This window comes from Scyliorhinus torazame, chromosome 17 (genome assembly GCF_047496885.1).
Source record: "Scyliorhinus torazame isolate Kashiwa2021f chromosome 17, sScyTor2.1, whole genome shotgun sequence".
Lineage (NCBI taxonomy): Eukaryota > Metazoa > Chordata > Chondrichthyes > Carcharhiniformes > Scyliorhinidae > Scyliorhinus > Scyliorhinus torazame.
Window position 1 is genome coordinate 11755407 of NC_092723.1, and position 20639 is coordinate 11776045.

The 20639-nt window shown below is 48.9% G+C and overlaps 1 protein-coding gene across 1 annotated transcript; it reads right to left on the minus strand.

Annotated features, from left to right (window-relative positions):
- Nucleotides 1-697: 697 nt before the first annotated feature.
- Nucleotides 698-20273, minus strand: LOC140393508 (polymeric immunoglobulin receptor-like). Its single transcript, XM_072479825.1, has 6 exons — nt 20196-20273; nt 14538-14867; nt 3500-3823; nt 2642-2672; nt 1611-1733; nt 698-952 (listed from the first exon to the last, which is right to left on the minus strand). The coding sequence occupies exons 1-6, from the start codon at nt 20233-20235 to the stop codon at nt 814-816; spliced, it is 987 nt and encodes a 328-aa protein (XP_072335926.1). The 5' UTR covers nt 20236-20273; the 3' UTR covers nt 698-813.
- Nucleotides 20274-20639: the final 366 nt, after the last annotated feature.

A 20639-nucleotide genomic window follows, 5' to 3' on the forward strand; every position in this document is an offset into this window, starting at 1 on the left:
AGTTCCATCGTATCACCCTGCCCTGTCCCCGACCACCCAGGGGTCTCTAATGGCTGGGAGGCACCTCCAATGGCTGGGACACAAACATAAGAATGGAGGAACCAGGAGCAGGAGTCGGCAATTCCACCCCTCGGACCTCCTCCGCCATTCAATATTATTTTTTATTCGCTCTTTGGATGTGGGCCTCGCTGGGCTGGGCCAGCATTTGTTGCCCATCCCTAATTGCCCTTGAACTGAGGGGGGAAGCATTGTTGTGTGGATCTGGAGTCACATGTAAGCCAGACTGGGTAAGGACGGCAGATTCCCTTCCCTGAAAGACCTTAGTGAACCAGATGGGTTTTTACGACAATCAGCAATGGTTTCATGGTCATCATTAGACTTTTCATTCCAGATTTTTTTATTGAATTCAAATTTCAACATCTGCCAAGGTCATTGGGAACACCCTGTCACCCCTCCTCCACCTGGTAAGGTGGACCCAGGATCCCAGACCTCTGGATTACTAGTCCAGTGACAATACCACTATACCATCGCCTCCCCTAACAATCTTGGCTGATCTCGTCCAGGCCTCATCTCCCACCATCCTTCCCATTCCCGTAATCCTTCATCCCACCACTAATTAAAAACCTATCCATCTCCTACTCAAATTTCTTTAGTGTTCTGGCATCCACTGCTCCTTAATATAAAAAAAACAACAACGTTTATCATCTAGTTGTTTTTATTATAATAAAAGCAGTTCGCACAATTTCTGAAGACTTTACAAAGCTTTTAAGATTGTCATAAAGTATAAAATACTGCAATACAGGAAAGTAACTTCTAAAAGCAAGTGAAAATACTCTGGACATTCGTGTAGGAATTAGTCAACCTTCTGGCCGGTCTTCGAATGCAGCTCTCATCCCATTGGTGTTCTCTGGCTGATGTTGCCACAGAACCCATCATTTGCTGGCCTGCAGAACTGAATAAGAAATGAATTTAATCAATCGTAATGAAGAAAACAGAGGGATTGATCTTCTTTCTGTAAGTGAAATACTTCAAGCAATACATGGCAAAAAAATAGGTGGGAGTGTTGGTGGAGATATCCTGACGTAAGTGCTGAGGTTTGTTTGCCATAGCCTCGCACTGTGATCTTGCTCCAATTTCCTGGGTTCGGGGGAGCTTTCTATTTTGCATCTGGTGCCCACAGCTCTGGGGCACATCATGGGTTCCAGGTTATACAATGCAACACACTGTGCCTGGTCCAGGGGCACTGTTGATGCTCCCTTACCCATGTTCAAGGCTGCCTTTGTACACAGGTATGCATTTTAAAAAGATATTTAATTAAACAGTGCTTTGCATTGAGTGCCGACATGACTTTCCCCATCTTGCACTCCCGCGTAAAAATAAATATCTCCAGACGAACTGACATTTTTATCCTTTCTGTAAACGAGCATAAAATTCACCCCAAAGATCATTGGTATCACACTCAAATGGCTCTCTCGTTAAACTTTTATGAGGATAACTTATTTCTTGTGGATTATGCGTTGCTTTTCTTGGTAACTTTCAAAGTGCCTGAGCTTTTAGGCTGAAGTTAAATATCTGTAAATATTAGAGCAAAAAGATTTCCTCTTTTATACCTGGCCCTTTTGCAAAATGTGCATAGCATGTGACTGAAGTGGAGCAAACAGCCAGAGCCCCAAAGAGCAGCCAACGGAATATAGTCCATATCTTCAGCTGATCCTCTCTGATTAAACAAGGAACTAGAATTAATACAGTACAAAATAAATTAACCCACAGTTTATGCAATATGACCATCAATAACGTCCCAACAATTCTGCAAAATTATATTGAACGCAGTGACAGTTTGTACGAGCTATGGGGTGATTCTCAAAGTGTAATCACACCTAGGAGTTAGTGGGCCTTGTACACACAGGGAAAATATCTCGAACAGGAATTGCGGAGAGATGAGCTGTGTTCTGGTGAGACTGCATCTCTCTGTTGAGGATGCATTACAGCAACTTTCTAAGGCTTCTTCAGCACCACCTTCCAAACCTGTGACCATCACCACTTGGAAAGACAAGGGCAACAGGTAAAGCAGCACCACCTCGAATTCCCCTTCTTAACTACCACACTAACTTGACTTGGAAAAATATCATGGTTCCTTCACCTTTTCTGGGTCAAAATCCTCTCTACCGAACAACACTGTGGGTGTATCGACATCACATGGACAGCAGGGGTTCAAGGTGGTGGCTTACCAATATTTTATCAAGGGCAATTAGGGATGGGCAATAAATGAGGGTTTGTCAGTGGCACCGACATCCCGAGAATGATTAAACGCTGGGCTGAGGTGTCGGATGTTCCGTGGGGAAGGAATCAGCAGACAGTGTTAATTTGACTGTCGCATATTATCGCACCGAATGATTACTGCCAAGGTCTTCAGAAACGTCGCCCCCTGGCTTCGATTTGTGTGTATTAAATGGGAAGGCAATCAATGGCAGAATTATGAGGAAATATATGGCACCAAGATGGCGGTTGTGCGGATTGGAGTAATTTAAAAACATTGCATTGCTCATCATGACCTTTGAGGAAAGCAGGATTATCTAACAACCGTGGCTTTAATGAGGATGGCACAAAATTGATATTTATAAGTTGCAAATTAAAATCTTACCTTGAAGTATCGTTGGAAACTCTTGGTCTTCCTATTGTTGGAAGTAAACATAAATGAATAATTTGATGAATAACTGACAACCACCACAATTATTATCTTCAGCGTACTGTACTTATGGAAAGTGAACATGGGTGTTGTGAGCTGAGGAAAAAATAGATTCTGAGGGGGCTTCACAAAGAGCTTATAGTGTTGGAAGGACAATAATCTGTGAGGTATAGCACAAACTTTCTATTTATTTTTAACATTTATATTTTCTTGCAGTATTAGTGAAAGTTTTGAACACTCGATAGAAGATTCAACTTGTTAAATGTGGAACTAGGGACAGTACCTCCAATCTAGTCATGGCTTTCAGATCTTGCTAGGTTGCAGGGTGGGCAGTCCAGGCCACGGGTGGTTCATGTGAGGCCGCGTTAGCTGGTGTAAGGGTCGTATGGAGTGGCGGATAGAGTGGAAGGTGAAGCGCTGACGCCGGTATCTAGTGTGGAGTCACATCGTGCCAACGTAGCACCTAGCCGAATTGTCCCGGTGCTTTTAAAAAAATTTAACTCAGTTAAAATTGGTGCATTGAGCATCCTAAAAATGTCTGATTTGTGGACGGACACCATTGTTTTTTGGTTAGCGGATCTGTGTTGCTCTACCTGTACCACAAGGTATAATTGTGCCAAATTTCATAGATGCTCTTAGGGGGAAATTGAAACTTAGCGAGGGGGAAAGTAAGAGAAGGATGTGCTGAAAGGTTGAGATGAAGTAGGGTGGCCGCATTGTGTAAATAAAGAACTCGGCATTGACCAATTGTTATTGTTTTGGGAGTTTTATTCAACACTGATTGAATTATAATAATATTATCTTGACCCTTACCTTCAGCAGTTGTCAGATTTTTTACCTGGACGATCTTTATGTTCTTTATTGTTACTGCTCCGCACCAGTACTCTCCTTCGTCAGCTTTATTAATGTTGCCCAGGGTAACAGTAAAATTATGAGAATTGTTAATAGTGATTGAAACACCCCCATTTTGCAGATTGTTTACAACTCCATTAGATCTGGCAATAATGGTGCATTTATTTATAGAGGTTACTTTACACAAGAATTTCTTATAGTATGTCTCCTCCTCCGTGTACAGACATGGTACAGTGGCGGTATTTCCCACACCTCTGATCTCTGATACAATTGGCTCCCATGTACCTGTTGATAAATCAGAAAAAACAATCAATAAAAGTTCAAAACTGAGCATCTTTTCATTGCTCAAAATATAAAAACCAACCAAATGTTGAAAATGTCAAAAAGTATTTTCTGTTTTTAATGTACGGACAGGATTATAGTCTAAAATGCATTGTAATCATTGAAGGCTCCTGCGTTCAATTCCTGCTCGTTCTAAACCTTTAATTTAATATTTCAGAGGTGTGTGGGTCTAAGTTTAGTGAACCATTTCTATTTCTGTAGCTGCAGTGAAATTGCTCAGAATGTTCGGGTGAATTTTCAAAGTCGATGAAGGGAACCCAACTCCAGGCCTGTTGGACACAAACTGAGCATTGCTTTGGATAAACACTAAAAATATACAAACAATGTGAGTTTGTTACTTGTAGGTCAAATGGAGTTTCAGTTTTCATCGTCTGACCCATTGGGTCTGAGTTTAACCCTGTGTAGGTGGATGGGTTTGAATGAGTTAAGATCTCGCACACTGAGTTCAAAGTGGACTATGCAGGGCTCCTGTACATTCATTATTGGAGTATTGCAGGTAAAGTCGATGGGGGGAAAAAAAGCAGTTTAAGAATTGAGCTGGCAATTTGTGAATAGCCATTTTATGCCATTGCCCAGAACCAACTGTACCCACCTCTGGGTCGATGTTCCTTAGTGTTTGAATTACACCCAACACCAGGCCTGTTACACAGGGAAGGGACGGAGTATAGTTCTGGTTGCACATTAAGCAGTTTGAGTTTTAGTTTGCATTGCTAGAACCATTAGGTCTGATTTTAAACTTTTGTAAGTGGATGGATTTGAATGAATTCAGATTTTAGCCACTGGGTTCAAACCGTACCAGAAAGTTTTGACATTATTTATGCGCTCAAAAATGACCAGCGCTCATTTGACGACAAACGTTTTAATTTGGAATGTGTTTTTTATGCGGACAACAATGTTTTGCAATGAAATGTAATCAAATGTGATCAATGGAGCTAGAAGGCAAAAGGTGCCCAAAGGCATCAAATATGCTCAGAATCTAAATCAGCCCCGAATGAAACACCTGACCTACCCACCCCTTTCTCAATCTTACCTGGTCTGCCACCTTCAGGTGTGTCTCCTGGAGCATGACCACATCCGCTTTCAGCCCCTTCAGGTGCGCGAACACCCGGGCCCGCTTAACCGGCCTGTTCAGAGCCCTTACGTTCCAGGTTATCAGCCGGATCAGGGGGCTACCCGCCCCCCCCCCCTCCCCCGCCGACTAGCCATAACCCCTCCTCAGCCCGTTCCCCTCGGCGACAGACCCCCGTCCCAACCCTCTCTACTCGCTCCAGCTCCCCCTTGACCATACCAGCAGCAACCCGGTTCCCTCCTCCCACCCCCCCACCCTCCAACCCCCCTCCCCAGGTAGGACCCCTCCTAGCTGTTTTGCTCCCCCCATTGCACTCCCGCAAGTCAGCTGACTCCTGCTGACACCGGCCACTCCCGCCTCTCCTTCGACTCCTCCCATTGTGGGACTTCCCCTCCCTCCCCATTACCCACCAGCAGGCTCTCCGCCTCCCCCTGCCATCCCAAGCGCGGGAATAAACCCGCGCTTCCCCGCCACGGCCCCACCCCCTCCGGCCTTCAGCGCGGGAAAACGCCAGCGCTTTCCACCTGCCCGGCACCGCCTCCCCCTCCCCGCGGTGCCCCATCCCTCCTACCGGCCATCTACCCCCTACTCCGTTTACTTGCCCCCCTCCAAGATCCCACCCGACAGACCCAGCCAAAACACTGCCCAACCTACCCTAACCACCCACACTGAATCAAAAAGAAACAAGAACAAAGAACCCCCCCTCAAAATGTAACACAACAACAACAATCCCCGAACATCCCCACGCCCGACCCCCCATCCCGACCCTCAGTTTGTGTCCAGCTTCTCGGCCTGAACAAAGGCCCACGCCTCCTCCGGGGACTCAAAATAATGGTGCCGGTCCTTGTAGGTGACCCACAGACGCGCCGGCTGCAGCATGGCAAACTTCACCCCCTTCCTGTGCAGCACCGCCTTCGCCCGGTTGTACCCGGCCCTCTGCTTCGCCACCTCCGTGCTCCAGTCCTGATATATTCGAACCTCCGCGTTCTCCCACCTGCTGCTCCTCTCTTTCTTGGCCCACCTGAGTACGCACTCCCGATCAGCGAACCGATGAAACTGCATCAACACCGCCTGCGGCGGCTCGTTAGCCTTGGGCCGCCTCGCCAGCACTCTATGGGCCCCTTCCAGCTCCAGGGGCCCCTGGAAGGACCCCGCTCCCATCAGCGAGTTTAACATGGTGACCACATAGGTCCCCATGTCCGACCCTTCCAGCCCCTCCGGGAGGCCCAGGATCCGCAGATTCTTCCGCCTCGACCGATTCTCCATCTCCTCGAACCGTTCCTGCCATTTCTTGTGGAGCACCTCGTGCGCCTCCACCTTTACCGCTAGGCCCAAGATCTCGTCCACATTATCTGAGATCTTTTGTTGGACCTCGTGGATCGCCACCCCCTGGGCCGTCTGGGTCTCCAGCAGCTTATCAATAGAGGCCTTCATCGGCTCCAGCAGGTCCGTTTTGAGCTCCCTGAAGCAGCGCTGGATAGCCTCCTGCTGCTCCTGCGCCCACTGCATCCACGCTGCCTGGTCCCCACCCCGCCGCCATCTTGCTCTTCTTCCCTCGCACTTTCTTTGGGTTCACCACCACTTTTTTAGTCGCCCTGCTCCTGGTCCAAGCCATACACTGTCGAGGGAATGTTGCCGTCTTCTTCCCACACCGGGAAATGTTGCCAAAATGCCGTTGGGGGCCCTAAAAAGTGCCCCAAACTCCGTTCCAAGCGGGAGCTGCCGAACGTGCGATTAGCTCTGCATAGCCACAACTGGAAGTCATCATGAAACTATCTTATAAAAACATATGTTGAAACAGCGTCCACTTTTTCTAAATTTAGCTCATCTTTCAGATGATTGAAGCAATGGTAATTCAGAAACTAGGAGAATAAACTCTCTGATCATTTTTGGTTTCAGATTGTTGGAGAGACGGGGTGTGTTTGTTTACACTGGCGTTTAGATTGAAGTATACGAGATCCTGAGTGGTCATGACAAAGTGGGTGTGGAAAGGATATTTCCTCCTGTGGGTGAGTCCAGAGTTAGGGGGCAACTGTTTTAGAATTAGGAGGACACTGTTTTCGGACAGCGATGGGGAGAATTCTGTTTCTCGCAGAGGGTTGTGCAACTTTGGAACTCTCGACTTCCGGGTGCGGCGATGACCAGCTAAGTTGCACGTTTCGGCAGCTCCCGGTGGAACGGACTTTTGGGCTCTTAATAGGAGCCACAACGGCAATTTTAACGGCTAAAAGCACTGTGCGGTAAACCAGAAGGGAATCCCCCCTGGACACGGATGGAAAAAGGAGAGGAAAGGGGCCGGATTGCGGTGGATCCTCTAGAGCAGCGGCCAGGAAGGCAGGCACAAAGCAAGATGGCGTCGGAAGGAGGCAGTTTAATATGGGGCCCTGACCAACAAGTGTTCCTGCGGCGCTGCGTGGAAGAACTTAAAAAAGAGATGAAGAAGGAGCTGTTGGCCCCGATATGACAGGCGATTGAAGGGCTAAAGGAGGAGCAAAAGACCCAGGAGCAGGAGCTTCGGGTCGTGAAGGCAAAGGCTGCTGAGAATGAGGACGACATACAGGGCCTGGTGGTGAAGACAGAGATGCACGAGGCACAACACAAAAGGTGTGTGGAAAGGCTGGAGGTGCTGGAGAATAATGCGAGGAGGAAGAATTTAAGGATTCTTGGTCTTCCCGAAGGTGCAGAAGGGGCGGACGTTGGGGCATACGTGAGCACGATGCTGCACTCGTTAATGGGATCGGAGGCCCCGACGGGTCCGTTGGAGGTGGAGGGAGCTTATCGACTTATGGCGCGAAGACCGAGGGCTGGAGAAATTCCTCGAGCCACAGTGGTGAGATTTCTCCGATATAAGGACAGAGAGATGGTCCTCAGATGGGCAAAGAAAACTCGGAGCAGCAGGTGGGAGAACGCGGTGATCCGCGTACATCAAGATTGGAGTGCGGAGGTGGCGAGAAGGAGGGCAAGCTTTAATCGGGCCAAGGCGGTGCTGCACAAAAGGAAGGTTAAATTTGGAATGCTGCAGCCGGCAAGACTGTGGGTCACACATCAAGGGAAACACCACTACTTTGAAACGGCAGAAGAGGCGTGGACATTTATTGTCGAGGAGAAACTGGAATAAGCGGGCTTGAAAAGGAACGTTTGGGACAAAGTGGTGGGGCGAATACGTGGGGTGAAGAGGGGGGGAAAAGGGGGAAGAGATGATTTCCCAAGTTGTTAATCCTGCGACCCTGTAACTTTTCTCTCTTCCCCATGTCGTGGGGGAGGGAGGATGAGGAGCTGGGGGCGCCAGCCATTGGGGGCGGGGCCAAATGGGAAGCGCGGGCTTTGTTCCCGCGCTATGGTAATCATGGCGGGAACAGGGAAGCAGGAAGGAGGGGGCCTCGCACAGTGGGAGCCAAGGTCACGGGGGGAAGCCGAGGTCGGCCAGAGTTTGCTGACTTCTGGGAGCAACATGGGGGGTGCAATTACGATAGTGAGGGATCTGGCGGGGGGGGGGGGGGGGGGGGGTTAACTGGGTTGCTGCTGCTGGGGAGAAGGGGGAGCTGGTATGGGGTGGGGTGGTCGGGGCGGGAGGGCGCCGTTGGGGGGATATACGGCTACGTGGGAACCGGGTGAGGAGCTGAATTGAAAAAGGAGATGGCTAGTCGACAAGGGGGGGGGGGGAAAGAGCCCCCCAACCCGGCTGATCACGTGGAATGTGAGAGGGCTGAACGGGCCGATTAAGAGAGCACGGGTACTCGCACACCTAAAGAAACTTAAGGCAGATGTGGTTATGCTGCAGGAGACGCATCTGAAACTGATAGACCAGGTCAGACTACGCAAAGGATGGGTGGGGCAGGTGTTTCATTCGGGGCTAGACGCAAAAAACAGGGGGGTGGCTATATTAGTGGGGAAGCGGGTAATGTTTGAGGCAAAGACCATAGTGGCGGATAGTGGGGGCAGATACGTGATGGTGAGTGGCAGATTGCAAGGGGAGGCGGTGGTCTTAGTGAACGTATATGCCCCGAACTGGGATGATGCCAATTTTATGAGGCTTATGTTAGGACGCATCCCGGACCTAGAGGCGGGAAAGTTGGTAATGGATGGAGATTTTAATACGGTGCTGGACCCAGGGCTGGACAGATCGAGGTCCAGGACCGGAAGGAGGCCGGCTGCAGCTAGGGTGCTTAAGGACTTTATGGAGCAGATGGGAGGTGTAGACCCCTGGAGATTTAGTAGACCTAGGAGTAAGGAGTTTTCGTTTTTCTCCTATGTCCACAAAGTTTATTCACGGATAGACTTTTTTGTTTTGGGAAGGGCACTGATCCGGAAGGTGACGGGGACGGAGCTATAGCTATTTCGGACCACGCTCCACATTGGGTGGACCTGGAGATAGGGGAGGAAAAAGAACAGCACCCACCCTGGAGAATGGACATAGGATTATTGGCAGATGAGGGGGGGTGTTTAAGGGTGAGGGGGTGTATTGAAAGGTACTTGGAACTCAATGATAATGGGGAGGTTCAGGTGGGAGTGGTCTGGGAGGCGTTGAAGGCAGTGGTTAGAGGGGAGCTGATATCTATCAGGGCACATAAAGGAAAGCAGGAGGGTAGGGAAAGGGAGCGGTTGTTGAAAGAACTTTTGAGGGTGGACAGACAATATGCAGAGGCACCGGAGGAGGGACTGTACAGGGAAAGGCAAAGGCTACATGTAGAATTTGACTTGTTGACTATGGGTAATGCAGAGGCACAATGGAGGAAGGCACAGGGTGTACAGCACGAATATGAGGAGAAGGCGAGCAGGTTGCTGGCCCACCAACTGAGGAAAAGGGGAGCAGCGAGGGAGATAGGGGGGGTGAGAGATGAGGAGGGAGAGATGGAGCGGGGAGCGGAGAGAGTGAATGGAGTGTTCAAGGCATTCTATGAAAGATTATATGAAGCTCAGCCCCCAGAAGGGAAGGAGAAAATGATGTGCTTTCTGGATCAGCTGGAATTCCCTAAGGTGGAGGAGCAGGAGAGGGCGGGACTGGGAGCACAGATTGAGACGGAGGAAGTAGTGAAAGGGATTGGGAGCATGCAGGCGGGGAAGGCCCCGGGACCAGACGGATTCCCAGTGGAATTCTATAGGAAATATATGGACTTGCTGGCCCCGCTACTGATGAGAACCTTTAATGAGGCTAGGGAAAGGGAGCAGCTGCCCCCGACTATGTCAGAGGCAACGATATTGCTCCTCCTAAAGAAGGAAAAAGACCCGCTGCAATGCGGGTCCTATAGGCCCATTCCCCTCCTGAATGGAGGGGAATGGGCCCTCCGGGGCAGCACGGTAGCATGGTGATTAGCACAATTGCTTCACAGCTCCAGGGTCTCAGGTTCGATTCCCGGCTTGGGTCACTGTCTGTGTGGAGTCTGCACGTTCTTCCCGTGTGTGCGTGGGTTTCCTCCGGGTGCTCTGGTTTCCTCCCACAGTCCAAAGATGTGCAGGTTAGGTGGATTGGCCCTGATAAATTGCCCTTAGTGTTGGGTGGGGTTACTGGGTTATGGGGATAGGGTGGAGGTGTTGACCTTGGGTAGGGTGCTCTTTCCAAGAGCCGGTGCAGACTCGATGGGCTGAATGGCCTCCTTCTGCACTGTAAATTCTATGATACTATGAATGTGGATGCTAAGATTCTGGCCAAGGTTATGGCAACGAGGATAGAGGATTGTGTCCCGGGGGTGGTTCATGAGGACCAAACTGGGTTTGTGAAGGGGAGACAGCTGAATACAAATATACGGAGGCTGCTAGGGGTAATGATGATGCCCCCACCAGAGGGGGAAGCGGAGATAGTGGTGGCGATGGATGCCGAGAAAGCATTTGATAGAGTGGAGTGGGATTATTTGTGGGAGGTGCTGAGGAGATTTGGCTTTGGAGATGGGTATATCAGATGGGTACAGTTGCTGTATAGGGCCCCGATGGCGAGCGTGGTCACGAATGGACGGGGGTCGGATTATTTTCGGCTCCATAGAGGGACGAGGCAGGGATGTCCTCTGTCCCCGTTGTTGTTTGCACTGGCGATTGAGCCCCTGGCCATAGCATTGAGGGGTTCCAGGAAGTGGAGGGGAGTACTCAGGGGAGGAGAAGAACACCGGGTATCTCTGTATGCGGATGATTTGTTGCTATATGTGGCGGACCCGGCGGAGGGGATGCCAGAGATAATGCGGATACTTGGGGAGTTTGGGGATTTTTCAGGGTATAAATTGAACATGGGGAAAAGTGAGTTGTTCGTGGTGCATCCAGGGGAGCAGAACAGAGAAATAGAGGATTTACCGTTGAGGAAGGTAACAAGGGACTTCCGGTACCTGGGGATCCAGATAGCCAAGAATTGCGGTACATTACATAGGCTTAATTTAACGCGGTTGGTGGAACAGATGGAGGAGGACTTTAAGAGATGGGACATGGTGTCCCTGTCACTGGCAGGTAGGGTGCAGGCGGTTAAAATGGTGGTCCTCCCGAGATTCCTTTTTGTGTTTCAGTGCCTCCCGGTGGTGATCACGAAGGCTTTTTTCAAAAGAATCGAGAAGAGTATTATGAGTTTTGTGTGGGCCGGGAAGACCCCGAGAGTGAGGAGGGGATTTTTGCAGCGTAGTAGGGACAGGGGGGGGCTGGCACTACCGAGCCTAAGTGAGTACTACTGGGCCGCCAATATTTCAATGGTGTGTAAGTGGATGGGGGAAGGGGAGGGAGCGGCGTGGAAGAGATTGGAGATGGCGTCCTGCAGGGGGACTAGCCTACAAGCAATGGTGACGGCACCGTTGCCGTTCTCACTGAAGAAATACACCATAAGCCCGGTGGTGGTGGCTACATTGAAAATTTGGGGGCAGTGGAGACGGCATAGGGGAAGGACGGGAGCTTCGGTGCGGTCCCCGATAAGAAACAATCATAGGTTCGTTCCGGGGAGAATGGATGGGGGATTTGGAGCATGGCAAAGAGCTGGGGTAGCACAACTGAGAGATCTGTTCGTAGATGGGACGTTTGCGAGTCTGGGAGCGCTGACGGAAAAATATGGGTTGCCCCAAGGGAATGCATTTCGGTATATGCAACTGAGGGCTTTTGCGAGGCAACAGGTGAGGGAATTCCCGCAGCTCCCGCGCAGGAGGTGCAGGATAGAGTGATCTCAGAGACATGGGTGGTGGATGGTAAGGTGTCGGACATATATAGGGAAATGAGGGACGAGGGGGAGATCATGGTAGATGAGCTGAAAGGGAAATGGGAAGAAGAGCTGGGGGAGGAGATTGAGGAGGTGCTGTGGGCTGATGCCCTACGTAGGGTAAACTCATCGTCCTCGTGTGCCAGGCTAAGCCTGATACAATTTAAGGTGTTACACAGGGCGCATATGACTGGAGCACGGCTCAGTAAATCTTTGGGGGTAGCGGATAGGTGTGCGAGATGCTCGAGAAGCCCAACGAATCACACCCACATGTTCTGGTCATGCCCGGCACTACAGGGGTTCTGGGTGGGGGTGGCAAAGGTGCTTTTGAAGGTGGTGGGGGTCCGGGTTGAACCAAGCTGGGGGTTGGCTATATTCGGGGTTGCAGAAGAGCCGGGAGTGCAGGAGGCGAGAGAGGCTGATGATTTGGCCTTTGCGTCCCTAGTAGCCCGGCGCAGGATATTGCTTATGTGGAAGGAAGCCAAGCCCCCGGATGTGGAGACCCGGATAAACGACATGGCAGGGTTTATAAAGTTAGAACGGATCAAGTTCGTATTAAGGAGTTCGGCTCAAGGGTTCACCAGGCGGTGGCAACCGTTCGTCGACTACCTCACAGAAAGATAGAGGGAATGAAAAAAAGAAGACAACAGCAGCAACCCGGGGGGGAGCGGGGGGGGGGGGCGGGCGGGCGGAGGGGTGGGGTGGGGGGGGGGGAGGAACCGGACGGACTCTCAGGGATGTCATTGTATATATATAGACATTTGTTATAGGTAATGTATATTGGACTGTTGGATTGTATCTTTGGAGATTATCTATTTTTGACAAGGCAGTTGCCATTTAGTTTTGTTTTTTGTTTCTGTTTAAATATTATTTATTTATTTGTTCAAAACTGGCCACTGTTATTTATATTGCTTTATTGTTGTTTAAAAGAAACACTACGTACTGTTATGTTTGGCCAAAAAATCTTGAATAAAATATATTTTTAAAAAAACTTTGGAACTCTCTGCATGAGCAGCCGGTGAATACGGGGGCTCACTGAATATTTTTAAGATGGAGGTAGATTGTTTCTTGTTAGGGAAGGGTATCAATGGTTATTGGGAGTAGATGGGAATGTGGAATTCAAAATACAAACAGGTCAGCCATGGTCTTATTGAATGGCAGAGTAGGTTCGAGGGGCCGAATGGCTGGCTTTTCTGCCGATTTCATATGCTCGCATAATGCTTCAACTAAATAATCACCAATGTTTGAGCAATGCAGTTTATTGGCAATTGATGATAATGATGCCTGTTGATCACTATTTGCAATGGCAAATGATAGCTGAATGCTTTTGAGCACAATTGATATCAAATAACAAAGAACAAAGAAAAGTACAGCACAGGAACAGGCCCTTCGCCCCTCCAAGCCCGTGCCGACCATGCTGCCCGTCTAAACTAAAATTTCTACACTTCCTGGGTCCGTATCCCTCTATTCCCATCCTATTCATGTATTTGTCAAGATGCCCCTTAAACGTCACTATGGTCCCTGCTTCCACCACCTCCTCTGGCAGCGAGTTCCAGGCACCCACTACCCTCTGTGTAAAAACTTGCCTTGTACATCTCCTCTAAACCTGGCCCCTCTCACATTAAACCTATGCCCCCTAGTAATTGACCCCTCTACCCTGGGACAAATCTCTGACCATCCACTCTATCTATGCCCCTCATAATTTTGTAGAACTTTTGTAAACTTGGAGACTTATTTTGTAAATAAGTGCGAATGAATGTTGTTGAATGCAAATTATGTTAAACATAATTCCAATAAAACAACCTCCAATTAGTTATAACCAATTGATGCCAGTGTGTTGCAGAAGGCAACTATTGATTTGGCAACTATTAGAGATTTCTACTGTGGAGACATACAGCGGCTCACTTCTTCCAAACTTGCTACCCCTTTCACCGAGAAGGACAAGGGGAGCAGGTGTAAGGTAACACCACCACCTCCTCTTCAAGTCACCCAGCAGCCTGACCTGGAATTACATTGCCGTTCCTTCAATGTCGCTGAATCAAAATCCTGAACTCCCTCCGTTAACAACAATCTGATAGTACCTGCACCACGTGGACTGCAGAGTTTCAAGAAGGCAGCTCACCGCCACCTTCTCAGGGATACCTAGGGATGGGCAATAAATGCTGGACTAGGCAGCGACTCCCACATCCTATGAAATAATTTTTTAAAAAGAGGCATTGGTGGAATATGATTTTAGATTTGTAAAAGTGTCAGGGGAAGTATGTTTCGAGAGGTTAATGGAAATGGATAGAAATGGGAGGATGGGAGGTCTTTACTTGCACATAAGGAGCAGCGATAATCCTTTCACAGTCTGAGCTCACACAGCAGCAGTGTTACTGCAGCCCAACCACTTTATCAATGCTAGAATCAATCTACTGAAATATTCTCACCTGTGAAAACCTTCAGCAATATAACATCTGAAATATTGAATGTGTCGTTATCTCCTGGTCCACACCAGTATGTTCCTGTATCTCTCTCTTCAAGTTGTCGTATGGTTATTGAAATTTTGCCATTGGTATTCGCGATCGATGTTCCTCGATAATCGTTTCTGACTATCTGTCCATCAATGCTCGATATATGATTGCACCCACTTCCCCAAGTGGCCTTGCACCACCAGATTACAGAGTTTCCTTTGTACCTTTCTGCCTGTGGACATTCCACTGTGATGGTTTCTCCCAGTGCAGCTTTCATCACTATCGGAGCCGCCTGTGTCGGTGAAGCTGTTGGGTGAAACATGATTTAAGAAAGCTGGAAATATCCCACCAATCAATTTTAGACAATCCTTTCCCAAGGGGACACACACAAACCCTGAGTGGGACTGGAATCAAGAACCTTAAAGCAGAGAAGGAGGCCATTCGGCCTGTCCAGCTAGTATTATATCAATGGAGGTATCTCTACAGTGCTGAAGGAAGCCATTTGGTCCATCAAGTCTGTATCAACCCACTGAATGAGCATCCTACCCAGGCCCATTCCTCCGCCCTCGCCCCACAACCCAATCTACAAATCTTCGGGCACTAAGGGCAGTCTAGCATGGTCAATCCACTTAACCAGCATATCCTTAGGTTGAGGGGGGAAACTGGAGCACCCTGAGGAAACCCACGCAGACACGGGGAGAATGTACAAACTCCACACAGGCAGTCAGCCAAGGTCGGAATCGAACCCTGGTCCCTGGCGCGGAGAGGCAGCAGTGCTAACCACTGTGCCACCGTGCTGCCCTCTTAGAAAATTAATTGTCCCAAGTAGGCTTACATTAACACTGCAATTAAGTTAGTGTGAAAATCCCCTAGTCGCCACATTCCGGCGCCTGTTCGTGAACACGGAGGGAGAATTCAGAATGTCCAATTCACCTAGCAAGCACGTGTTTTGGGACTTGTGGGAAGAAACTGGAGCGCCCGGAGGAAACCCACGCAGACACGGGGAGAACATGCAGACTCCGCACAGACAGTGACCCAAGACGGGAATCGAACCTGGGGCCCAGGAGCTGTGAAGCAATAGTGCTAACCACTGTACTACTGTGCTTGAGATGCTTAAGATTTTCTGACATTTAGCCCTCCGATTTCCCTTTACAATACTACCCCCAAAATGACACATCGGTGATCATTTTTCAAGTGCACACTGGCAGTGGAAAATCAGTTCCTACTGGACTGTTGCAGGCAGCTTGCCCCGCCTTTCCTGATGCATGCTGGCAAGTATTCACTGTCAGGGGAGAAAAAGCCCCTGCAATGATCTGCGTGTAAATTAAATTAAATTCTTCCTCGTTAAAATCAAAGAGGACAATACTGAGGATGCTGGAAATCTGAAATAAAATGAGAAAACGCTGCGTAAACTCAGCAGGTCTGGCAGCTTCTGTAGACGGATCATTAAGATCCGAAACAGTAACTCTGGGCGCGGTTTAATGGCCTCATTGCACCAGAATTGGTGTTGGGCTGAGGCTGTTTAATCTCGCGAGAGGCCTTTCGTGAGATTCGAGACACTTGGAACGCCTCGTGAGATCTATCAGGATCCCCCGAGATGTCGTGATCTGGTGGGTGAGATCCACATTAACATATTTAAACGAGCCATTAGGGGCCTGAGAACTAGTGGCCTCCACAGCGGGGCCTTGTCACGGTGCTGTTTACTACTGGTCCACTCAAACGTGGGCCAAACGCAGTGGCATCTGGAGGTTCTCCCATGTCATTGGAGACCCCAAGGTGGTTGAACACTGGCCAGGGTGGTACCCTGGTATTCCGCTGGCACCCAGACACCTTGGCGTTGCCAGACTGCACATTGGCACCATTATCCTGGCACATTGGCAGTGCCACGCTGGCACATTGGCACTGCCAGGATGCCAGGCTGACAGTGCCAATGTGCCCAGGTGCAAGGTTGCCTATGCCAGGGATTGGGCCCGGGTGAGCCTTGTTATTAAGAGGGCTGGTGAGGGGGGCGGGGGCTCGAGGACCCCCAAAGAGGTTTAGTTTTTGGGGAGGGGTGGGTGGGGGTTTCTGGAGACCACGGCTGGAGATGCCGAGGGGGGCCGAAAGATTGGGGAGGCATTTAAAAATGGCACCGCAATCTCTCCCTGCACAGTTGAGGTGAGCTCACCAGTGCAGGAAATGATGTAAGTGCCGTTTCGGCGCGGTGGTCCCTGTACCGTTAGCAGGGCCGCCCTCGTCATTGCAGGTGCCAAGTAACACCCTGCTATACGAGCCCAAGACAGGACTCTGTTGTTTTTCGTTAACGTGCAGCCTCTGCCTCTCTCCACAGATGCTGCCAAACCTGTTGAGTTTATCCAGCATTTTCTGCAATTTGTCCAAGTTAAAGTCAAAAAACAAAATACTGATAACCCAAAATAAGAACAAGAAATGCTGGAAGAATTCATTGGGGCTGGCGAGACCTATGCAGAGAGAAACAGGGTTAATATTCCAGGTCAGTGACCTTTCATCAAATTAGGCTTACAAACTCAGCAGTGAATTCAATTACTTAAGATCGGAACCATTGCTCCCTTATCTTCAGATGGTGCTGCAGGTAATTTTCGTGCCATTGCCATTTAAAGCTCCTCGAGCTCCCTCTTTAATTCCGTTGCTTGTTCTGCTAGCACCTTCTTATTTCCCCACGTCATCTTCGCTTTTGTCATTAATCTCTCCTTCCTTCACAAACCTGCTCTTGGATGTTCCTTCCTGTCCTTCCCCTGTCCCGACCATTGTTTTTACTTAAAACCTGTTGCAGCACTAACTTTTTTCCAGGTTGGAAGAAAGGTCTTCAACCTGAAGCGTTAGCTCTCTCTTCCCTTCCTCAGATGCCCCCTACACCAGAAATGCACGCCTTCGAAATGTAAAGCCGGTCTATTCAGCGCCCTCCAAGTCCAGGCCTCATGGAAGTGAACACGCTGGAGTCAAGGTGGAGATGCCGCCAGACATCCACCAGGTTGAGGGACCCGACCAGGTCCCTCAACGTCTCCATCACTGGCATGTGGCGCAGGGTTGCAAAGCAGTCCCTGGCCTTGAGGGTGCAGTTGAAATCTCCCGCCCCCAAGAACGGTGTATTCGCCCAGGTCGATGGAACCGAGATGAGTGGACCCTTGTTCAAAGAAAGCGATTTGCTGCTGGTCAGCCAGGGGAGAGAAGACATTCACAAAGTGAAGCACCATGCCCCCCTCGTGAACTGTGAGGGGCAGCAATCGGCCTGGTATATGCTCCTTGACTCCCAAGATCTCTGGCCGAAATAGCGGGGCCAACAAGAGAGCCGCCCTGCTAGAATTGGAGGCCAGGTACCTCATGTGGAACACCCACGTGGTTTTGTTTCCCGGATCGATGTGGATTTCCTGCAGGAAGCACATCGCATACTTTACATCCGAAAGACCTGCCAGTTCTGGAATCTGTGTAGTGCCTCTCTGTCGGACCTGACGGTTTCTCCAGCACGTTCTGCCTTTTCATTAAAGTCAGTCTGTGAATTCCATTGTACTTTGGGGACATTTGTATGGTTGGTAACTGTGGTGAATGTATTATATCAATAATCCATCATTGTATCTGTGCTATGCTGTTGCCCTTGTATTTGTATCTGTGCTATGCTGTTGCCCTTGTATTTGTATCTGTGCTATGCTGTTGCCCTTGTGGGCTCAACCTATGGGCCATTGTATGGCATTATCCATAAGGGAACATGTTGGGGCCTGTATGGGCTCCGCCCATGGCTCCTCTCCTTGAAGGGAGGTATAAAGAGCAGTCGACCTGTAGGCGGTTCTCAGTGTCAGATCAGTCGCAGGCAGGCATTGTTCTAGTTGATTAAAGCCACAGTTTATTTCTACTCTTGACTCGAGTGAATTGATGGTCTCATCCGTAACCACGAGGCACTGGGCTATGCATCAGGAAAATGAAGCGCCCATTAGTCCTCTGTCATTGTCATGGGGACATTGGGAATCTGAAGGTTAGTTTTACTGAGCAATGTGACACAAATGGCTTGCGAACTGAGACATGGAAACGAGCAGAGGTGGGCCCAGTAAAAGGTGCCGGAAATATGTGAAGCCAGTCAGTGTGAGATTTGTGGACTTTATCTCTCGACTCCAGGTTCTCCTACTCCAAACCAGGAGTAATCTGTATATCATTATCCAATTGATTGGTAGAACCATTATAATGACTTTGGTCGACAAAGAAAACTTCTCCTTTTTGTGATGTATCTTCAAAGGTAACACTGTTGGGAAAGTGCTGGTTACAGAACGGTATGTTTTAAAGAAGTCTCGATAATCTTCCGTTGGTTAACTGTAAGTCTTTATTAATACCGGGACTATTTACACATTTACAGTAAAGGGTTTTGGCTAGGATCTGTCTCCGTGCTTAGGTCTGTATATGTTGCTGCTCAATTTCGCACTGACACTTGGACCTGGTTCATCACTGTGCCATTTGGCTAAGATCGAGCGTAGGATCAAGCCCGCGATCGGGTGCAATGCCTTCTCTTGTCATCGAGTATAATAATAATCACTTATTGTCACAAGTAGGCTTCAAATGAAGTTACTGTGAAAAGCCCCTAGTCGCCACATTCCGGCGCCTGTTCGGGGAGGCCGGGACGGGAATTGAACCCGGGCTGCTGGCCTTGTCCTGCATTACAAGCCAGCTGTTTAGCCCAATGTGCCTAACCAGCCCCTGCAGTATGTCCCTTCCGTGGGGACCATGAATTGGGTTCAATTCGAATTGGTTTTCAGAGCAAGCAAGGAGATGGATTAGGGGCGCGCCCCATTCACTCTGCGTTTGGCTTTGTGGCTCTGAGAAAGGAATGACATTTAAAAGAAAAATCGCTATTTGGGCGGTACTGGATTGTGTGTGCTGGATCCTTATGCTGCAAGAACCACACTGAAAAGTATGAGCTGAGCATTCAGGGGTCAGAGCCCATTAAAGGAAACAGGGCAGAAACTCAAGTTGGCCAGCTGGGAAGCTCAGCATTCATATTCACTTTGCAGCCCACATGAGCTGTAAGTTTATCCTCACTGCTATTCTCTTGAATAAAATTAAATTTCACCAGTAAGCCTAAAACTGAATTGTTAACTTGAGGATGATTTTCACTCGGCCAGATTGGCAGCGATAGGAGTAGCAGATTCACAGGCTGGGTAAGGCTGGAACTCTGGTTGCTGCCTTTATTTGAAGGGGTTTGTCCCTGGGTGGCAGGATTCAGAGCCATGTGGTCCTCTAGATCCTGAAAATTGTACTCATCAGTTCTCATTCCGGTAATGCCTCCAATATTCCATTATCCCCCTCCCTGAGGGAAATCTCTATTCCTCCAAACAAATGCATCGGTTCCTCCCTTTGCCCCTCTGTTAATGGCTGAGTTTTCAATCAGATCGAACGTTTTGAATCTCCATCACTAAACCCCTCCTCCTCGCCAGCTCCCCCTCCCCATTTAGGATCCTCTTCAAAACCCATCCCTTTGACGGAGCTTTTGGTCAACCCCTCCAACCTTCCCTCCTTTGGCCCAGAGTCTGTGTTTCTCTACACCTCAGTGAGGAATGTTGAGCCATTTTTCTAAGACGATGATCCGGCATAAACGTGAGCAGTTATTCCAAATGTAGAATAAGGACATCTTACCTGATATCAAAGTGAGGAACAGCAACGTAGTGAACACCATGGTCCCAGTGTATCCACAGTTTTCAGTACGAACGTCTCTATCGCTCAACACATCCGAACTGAATCACTGACTTCCTCATAGAATTAGAAATATTTTCCACATATACACAGGATAAGAGAAATTGACCAATCATGCTATTTCACAATTTGTTTGTGTATCCATCAACAGTTGCAATTTAAGGAAATTGCCATTTTCACTGACCCATTGTTATGATCCAAGACCAGATCCCGACAATGGCTAGGATAGTGGATTAAATCCCCAATATTTTAGTATTTGAAAGACTGTGTGGAAAGAATGATTCACTCCAGGAGTGATTGCATGAAGAAATGGGGCTTGGTTATTTTTAAAACAAAACTTTATGACGACTACAATATTAAACTTTGTTAACTTCACACCCAATCACG

Coding starts and splice junctions, on each gene's coding strand:
- LOC140393508 (XM_072479825.1), bottom strand. CDS start 20,235: ATGGTGTTCACTACGTTGCTGTTCCTCACTTTGATATCAG. Junction 14,868..20,195: donor GTTCCTCACTTTGATATCAG/GTAAGATGTCCT, acceptor TTCACCCAACAG/CTTCACCGACACAGGCGGCT. Junction 953..1,610: donor ACATTTTGCAAAAGGGCCAG/GTATAAAAGAGG, acceptor TTTCTTATTCAG/TTCTGCAGGCCAGCAAATGA.